Source organism: Protobothrops mucrosquamatus, unplaced genomic scaffold (assembly GCF_001527695.2).
Source record: "Protobothrops mucrosquamatus isolate PMUCROS unplaced genomic scaffold, P.Mucros_1.0 scaffold2575, whole genome shotgun sequence".
Lineage (NCBI taxonomy): Eukaryota > Metazoa > Chordata > Lepidosauria > Squamata > Viperidae > Protobothrops > Protobothrops mucrosquamatus.
In genome coordinates, this window is record NW_015388632.1 from 107,436 (window position 1) to 115,616 (window position 8,181).

The following is an 8,181-nucleotide window of genomic DNA, read 5'->3' on the forward strand; positions in this document are numbered from 1 at the left end:
TGGGAAATATCTCCTAGTTTGCTTCATTTGTTAAACCAAGAATACATTCTGGACTAGAATGAAATTCATCACAATACCAGCTAAATCTCACTGCTGGGTAACTATCTGCCTAGTGGGATTTATTATTATGTATGGATAATCTACAATTAGATTCATAGTCCATGACTGGTGGAAACATAATAATTCAAGTCTTAACCAAGGACATAAGAATTACTAAGTGAGTGTCCACAAATATAGGCAGTGCCATATTCCTTATTATTATTATGGTTGGTTGTACAGTCAGCCAGATGTTTAGACTAGATTTAGAACTGGAATTTTTATCCACCTATTGAGTTCTTCCCAAGAACCTGGCATAGGTGGATATTGCTGTTTGATGGTGTTAAATTACATCACGGGATGTAAGTTGTTCCAAATAAATCTGCCTTTTGAAATGGACTGATGTAAGTTGTTCCAAATAAATCTGCCTTTTGAAATGGACTGATAGTGATTTTGTCAATGCTGATGGAATTCACCTGGGGTTCCAGTTGATTTGGAATTGTGCCCTATTATTATTGGTACTTTTTTTTGGCTTTCTTTTGCCACAGTCATTTTACTTCAATTTGCAGATCTTGATGTTTTGTGATTTTTTCCAGGTTGTGTGATCTTGCAGCAGCCATTTCTTCAGCTTCTTTTCAGAGGCAGCATTTACATACAGAGGCTTCACATACATTTGCTCTTGATCTTCCGGAGCTAGAATTAGCTCCTCTGTCTATGTCTTCAACTTTCCTGCTCTTAGCCATTGCCAGGCCTTGTTGTTATGTGTTTTGCCTGCTAGTTTTGTTTATGTACTGGCCATGCAATGCTTTGCCATATCTCTTTTCTATTCTTCACTTAGTCTTTTTTGCACACCAGTTGGGTTTCTCCAATATTCAATACTAATTTCAGTGCATCTTCTTCACTGTCCTCCAAACATTATTCCAATGCCCTTTATTCTTTTTCAACTGTGTAGTGAACATGCAACATTCCACATCCGTACCTTATTTAGGAATGAAAATTATTCAATAGCTATGCTGCCTTCCTCTACTGCTGACCCCCCTAGTTTACCTTGACAAGGTAGATTAGCATTACTTTAGTTCCCTTAGTGAAATTTGAAAAACAATATCTCTTAGATGTCCTTTTCTAATACTGCCCAGCTTCCACTTTCTGCCTCCCCTTCTCTTCTGGCTTTTCACTAAGCAGAAGTAGCGATAGCTGATTGCCACTCTTTATCTCATTCCTATAGCTGTTCCCTTCTTTCTGCTCTCTCGTTTGAGTTCCATGGGGTTTGGGATAAATGGTTTTTAAATCTTTAGTTTTTCTCCCACCATTTCAATAGGACAATTTGTTTGCACAGTATAAAAAATAACGATTAGGTTTCCTTCCTCTTTTAAGGGAATTGCCCTAATCATGGGCAAACCATTATTACTACACTATGGTTTCTGTGCTTTAAGATTTATTTAGTAAAAGGTTTTTTTTAAAAAAAAACTGTTATGAGCTCTCCAGATAAGTAAGAGATTTAGTAAATCAATATTATTCAACTTAATCATAGTGGATAGGTTTTCACAGCTGTTTTTGATTATCAAAATGGCTTATGACGAATACCGTGTGGAAAAATGAATGATTGTATATGATGGGGCAGTGGTGAAGTTTCACTGGCCCTGCTGCAAGCTTCTTCAGAATTAAGTACATTCTTTATTTGCTTTATTTAGTAGAATGTGTGGGCTGCCTGATTCCCAGAGAGTCTCGATGGCTTACAGTCTAACAGGAAAAGTATTAAAAAAAACCAAGAAGATAAAAAAAGCACGAGCAAACATCTAAACAACAACAACAAAAACCATTCGACAGGGCATCACCATGTGCAAGTACTGGGAGAACAGCCACTATATATATTCCTAACCCTGAGAGATGGGGATTTATCAAGGCTAAGACCTTTCTCAGACCATATAAAATCTCTCTTCTGTCAATTTCTCCTTCAAGTACAGTCTAAACTAGGAGAAGATGCCCTGTGGCTGCCATATTTTGGGAGTTCCGCTAATCAGTCATTAAAGTTGTGTTCTTTACGTTATTTGTTAATAGTAATCATATCTTCTTAATATGTACATCATTTTCTGCATTAAGAAACTGCTATGTTCCAAACTAATAAGTAATTGTGTTGCTCTGGAAATATAAACGTGGCCCTTGCTTAAAGACCCTTCGTTCAGCAACCATTTGATGGTGATGAATGAAGGGACTTGGATCCATGCCCAATGTTACAGCCACTGCAGCACCCCAGTGGTCACATGACTGTAATCTGGGCTCTTGGCCACTCATTTGCGCTTATGACATATTGCCAAGTGCCCCCACGAACATGTGATCGCCATTTGAAATCTTCCCTACCAGCTTCCCCAGAAAGTCAGTGTGAGATGACCCAGGGCACAGCACAGAGGCAATGCAATTCAAACAGTTCTTTTATTGCTCCAAATTTTCCCCAAATGCTCCCACTTTTGCTGGCAAGCCTCCAACAAAAGAACACACCTTCAGCCTACTCTGGATGAAAGTAGGTTCAAATACAGTCTGATTAGCATAAGAAAGTACTCAAGACCATAGAAATAACAAGGAAGAAAACATAAACCTAACGAGTCTGTTTGAATCCTAGCTTGCCTGAGCAGTTTTCAAAAGAGAGAATCCGAAATACAGTCTGAGGTCTTTAAACATTCAAATAACATGGTCAGTCAATCCAATAGTTCGAGTTTCCAGGTTTTCAAACAGAAGTCACAGAACAAGAGATCAGCAACAATACACAACACTCCAAGAATCAGCGTTTGTTCCCAAAAAATGCTCCTCCCCACAGTGTCTCCTTAAATCTCAATCTCCAGGTATTCCTTGTGGAGAAGGGCGGGATGCTCTCCTCCCGAGTAATTGAGCCTGCCTGCATTGTTCCCTCCTCTCCACTCTCCGTGCTCTAGGATCAGGTGGGGGGGGGCCCTTGCTCATCACCTGAAATCTGTCTCTCCTGTTCCTCCTGTTCCAATCCTGAAGGGCCCTGGCCTGCCTCGACCTGCTCTTCCCCACATTCCTTTGAAGCCACAGACACCTCTCCCTCGACCTCCATAGGGTCCCATTCCACTTCATTTTCCTCCGCAGATTCAGGCTCTGATGGAGGCATGACACAGTGCAACCTAGCAGAATTTAATTTGAAGGTTCCTTTATAAACAAAACCTATGAGATCAGAGTTAATGCATGAATATGGTTGAAAAAATCCAGAGAAATTGGAGACTTCCGGTGGCAAGCGACCTCGTTGGAAGCAGCTTTTTGCTGCCTCCCGCCTGTTTCAGCGTAACAGCCGTTTAGACAGCTAGCATCAGCTGTAAAACGGCTTGATACCTTTCCCCTGGGCATAAGGGGATAGGTGAGCTGCCCGGGGTAGGAGTTGAGTTCCCGAGTCGTCCCATGTGGACGATGTAGGTGAGAACTCCTCCGGAGCCCCGAGGCTTCTCCGCGATCCAGGATGCCTTCGCTTCGGCGAAGCTAGAAGCCGCTGCCACTGCTGCAACTTAAATTGAACTGTGAGTTTTTTTTGTAAGCAGACGAACCGACCCTGGAAGTTTGCTCTTTATTTTGAACTGTGCTCTAACTTGGATAATAAGTTCTTCCCTATACTTCAGGTGGATTAGGGAAAGTGAACTTAAAATGGCGATGGATTGATACTTTTCAGCAAGAAGTGAAAGTGATTTCCGGTTTGGAACTTTTGTTACTTTTAATCTGCGTATTATTTGTTTTGGCTGAATTGCTTATAAGACTTTTTTATAATTGGAAATTTACGGCTAATATGGCTTTGAGAAAAACTGTGCCTTCAACTTTANGACCTGGCTATCTCCGAGACCGCCTTCTGCCACAGATTCCCTCCCATAGACCGGTACGCTCCCACAGAGTGGGTCTCCTCAGGGTGCCGTCGGCCAAGCAGTGTCGGCTGGCGACCCCCAGGGGGAGGGCCTTCTCTGTGGGTGCCCCCACCCTCTGGAACGAACTACCCCCCGAGATCCGGATGATTCCGGATCTCCTCACTTTCCGCTGTGCCCTCAAGACATGGCTTTTTCAGCAAGCGGGCCTGGCCTAGGGAGGATTTTAAATCGGGTTTTAAATCGGGTTTTTTAAGAATAATTTCAACTGCACAACTCTAAATATTGGTTTAATTTGGTTTTATCCGGTGGGGGGTTGTAAATATGTCTATGTTTTTAAATATGTTGTGAGCCGCCCTGAGTCCCTTTGGGAGAAGGGCGGGATATAAATCAAAATAAATAAATAAATAAATAAATAAGAATTACTAAGTGAGTGTCCACAAATATAGGCAGTGCCATATTCCTTATTATTATTATGGTTGGTTGCACAGTCAGCCAGATGTTTAGACTAGATTTAGAACTGGAATTTTTATCCACCTATTGAGTTCTTCCCAAGAACCTGGCATAGGTGGATATTGCTGTTTGATGGTGTTAAATTACATCACGGGATGTAAGTTGTTCCAAATAAATCTGCCTTTTGAAATGGACTGATGTAAGTTGTTCCAAATAAATCTGCCTTTTGAAATGGACTGATAGTGATTTTGTCAATGCTGATGGAATTCACCTGGGGTTCCAGTTGATTTGGAATTGTGCCCTATTATTATTGGTACTTTTTTTTGGCTTTCTTTTGCCACAGTCATTTTACTTCAATTTGCAGATCTTGATGTTTTGTGATTTTTTCCAGGTTGTGTGATCTTGCAGCAGCCGTTTCTTCAGCTTCTTTTCAGAGGCAGCATTTACATACAGAGGCTTCACATACATTTGCTCTTGATCTTCCGGAGCTAGAATTAGCTCCTCTGTCTATGTCTTCAACTTTCCTGCTCTTAGCCATTGCCAGGCCTTGTTGTTATGTGTTTTGCCTGCTAGTTTTGTTTATGTACTGGCCATGCAATGCTTTGCCATATCTCTTTTCTATTCTTCACTTAGTCTTTTTTGCACGCCAGTTGGGTTTCTCCAATATTCAATACTAATTTCAGTGCATCTTCTTCACTGTCCTCCAAACATTATTCCAATGCCCTTTATTCTTTTTCAGCTGTGTAGTGAACATGCAACATTCCACATCCGTACCTTATTTAGGAATGAAAATTATTCAATAGCTATGCTGCCTTCCTCTACTGCTGACCCCCCTAGTTTACCTTGACAAGGTAGATTAGCATTACTTTAGTTCCCTTAGTGAAATTTGAAAAACAATATCTCTTAGATGTCCTTTTCTAATACTGCCCAGCTTCCACTTTCTGCCTCCCCTTCTCTTCTGGCTTTTCACTAAGCAGAAGTAGCGATAGCTGATTGCCACTCTTTATCTCATTCCTATAGCTGTTCCCTTCTTTCTGCTCTCTCGTTTCAGTTCCATGGGGTTTGGGATAAATGGTTTTTAAATCTTTAGTTTTTCTCCCACCATTTCAATAGGACAATTTGTTTGCACAGTATAAAAAATAACGATTAGGTTTCCTTCCTCTTTTAAGGGAATTGCCCTAATCATGGGCAAACCATTATTACTACACTATGATTTCTGTGCTTTAAGATTTATTTAGTAAAAGGTTTTTTTAAAAAAACTGTTATGAGCTCTCCAGATAAGTAAGAGATTTAGTAAATCAATATTATTCAACTTAATCATAGTGGATAGGTTTTCACAGCTGTTTTTGATTATCAAAATGGCTTATGACGAATACCGTGTGGAAAAATGAATGATTGTATATGATGGGGCAGTGGTGAAGTTTCACTGGCCCTGCTGCAAGCTTCTTCAGAATTAAGTACATTCTTTATTTGCTTTATTTAGTAGAATGTGTGGGCTGCCTGATTCCCAGAGAGTCTCGATGGCTTACAGTCTAACAGGAAAAGTATTAAAAAAAACCCAAGAAGATAAAAAAAGCACAAACAAACATCTAAACAACAACAACAACAACCATTTGACAGGGCATCACCATGTGCAAGTACTGGGAGAACAGCCACTATATATATTCCTAACCCTGAGAGATGGGGATTTATCAAGGCTAAGACCTTTCTCAGACCATATCAAATCTCTCTTCTGCCAATTTCTCCTTCAAGTACTGTCTAAACTAGGAGAAGATGCCCTGTGGCTGCCATATTTTGGGAGTTCTGCTAATCAGTCATTAAGGTTGTGTTCTTTACATTATTTGTTAATAGTGATCATATCTTCTTAATATGTACATCATTTTCTGCATTAAGAAACTGCTATGTTCCAAACTAATAAGTAATTGTGTTGCTCTGGAAATATAAACATGGCCCTTGCTTAAAGACCCTTCATTCAGCAACCATTTGATGGTGATGAATGAAGGGACTTGGATCCATGCCCAATGTTACAGCCACTGCAGCACCCCAGTGGTCACATGACTGTAATCTGGGCTCTTGGCTACTCATTTGCGCTTATGACATATTGCCAAGTGCCCCCACGAACGTGTGATCGCCATTTGAAATCTTCCCTACCAGCTTCCCCAGAAAGTCAGTGTGAGATGACCCAGGGCACAGCACAGAGGCAATGCAATTCAAACAGTTCTTTTATTGCTCCAAATTTTCCCCAAATGCTCCCACTTTTGCTGGCAAGCCTCCAACAAAAGAACACACCTTCAGCCTACTCTGGATGAAAGTAGGTTCAAATACAGTCTGATTAGCATAAGAAAGTATTCAAGACTATAGAAATAACAAGGAAGAAAACATAAACTTAACGAGTCTGTTTGAATCCTAGCTTGCCTGAGCAGTTTTCAAAAGAGAGAATCCGAAATACAGTCTGAGGTCTTTAAACATTCAAATAACATGGTCAGTCAATCCAATAGTTCGAGTTTCCAGGTTTTCAAACAGAAGTCACAGAACAAGAGATCAGCAACAATACACAACACTCCAAGAATCAGCGTTTGTTCCCAAAAAATGCTCCTCCCCACAGTGTCTCCTTAAATCTCAATCTCCAGGTATTCCTTGTGGAGAAGGGCGGGATGCTCTCCTCCCGAGTAATTGAGCCTGCCTGCGTTGTTCCCTCCTTCTCTCCACTCTCCGTGCTCTAGGATCAGGTGGGGGTGGCCTTGCTCATCACCTGAAATCTGTCTCTCCTGTTCCTCCTGTTCCAATCCTGAAGGGCCCTGGCCTGCCTCGGCCTGCTCTTCCCCACATTCCTTTGAAGCAACAGACACCTCTCCCTCGACCTCCATAGGGTCCCATTCCACTTCATTTTCCTCCGCAGATTCAGGCTCTGATGGAGGCATGACACAGTGCAACCTAGCAGAATTTAATTTGAAGGTTCCTTTATAAACAAAACCTATGAGATCAGAGTTAATGCATGAATATGGTTGAAAAAATCCAGAGAAATTCATTTGTGGTATCATGTCTTATAGCAGAAATAAAGCAAGACAAAACAAAAACCATGTCTAGAAAATGGGTTTCTAAGGGTACTGAAAGTGCTAGTCCAAGTACACTGAAAGCTCTAAGTGTTGATGTTGTCTTAAATTTAAGGAATTTATTTCTGTCCAATCTACCTTTATATTTATGTTTGGCATTTTAGTCTTCAAGTACTTTAGGTTAAATCTAATAGAGATTAGTGAGACTTTATTGCATTTAGCACTTTTCTTTTAGATTGCATTTTAATTATATTGCAGAATGTATGCATTGATTAGTTCTTTTTTGAGGATTATGTTTTGTAGTATGTAACATAATCTAATAGTTCTTTCAAATAAATTATTGTGAAATCAGTGTCATTTTTAATCAAAATTTATATATGCATACATATATATATATATTGTTTTGTTTTATTTTTTAGCTTAAATCATATGCACAGTGGATGATTTCTCATCATGAATCGTGCTTTTAGCAGAAAAAAAGGTAAGCAGTTTCAGTTCAATGATATTGGAATAGTGAATTGAAAAAAAGACAAGTTCAAAAGGACAAAACTTGAAATGACATCTGGCCAGAGCATTGTGATAAAATGCCTTAGTGAATTACTTATTTAATTATTTGTCCTTATGTACAGTAATGGTTTATAAGCTTTAAAAGATAGGCTAAAATTATATAGCAAACATTTATATTAATGAGGCAGGGTAAAAGAAAAGAAGAAAAACCAACTTTCACACAAAACCTGAAAAAAAAATGAGAAATCTTCCAAATGGTCACCTGAAGAAAT

At 39.8% G+C, this 8,181-nt stretch overlaps 1 protein-coding gene across 1 annotated transcript in view; it reads left to right on the forward strand.

Annotated features, from left to right (window-relative positions):
- Positions 1-7,832: 7,832 nt before the first annotated feature.
- GULP1 (GULP PTB domain containing engulfment adaptor 1) overlaps positions 7,833-8,181 on the forward strand; it is a 63,135-nt gene continuing 62,786 nt past the window's right edge. The window contains exon 1 of the mRNA XM_015825261.1: positions 7,833-7,883. Coding sequence (XP_015680747.1) covers positions 7,856-7,883 — 28 coding nt within the window. The 5' untranslated portion in view covers positions 7,833-7,855. The remainder of the gene's footprint in view (positions 7,884-8,181) is intronic.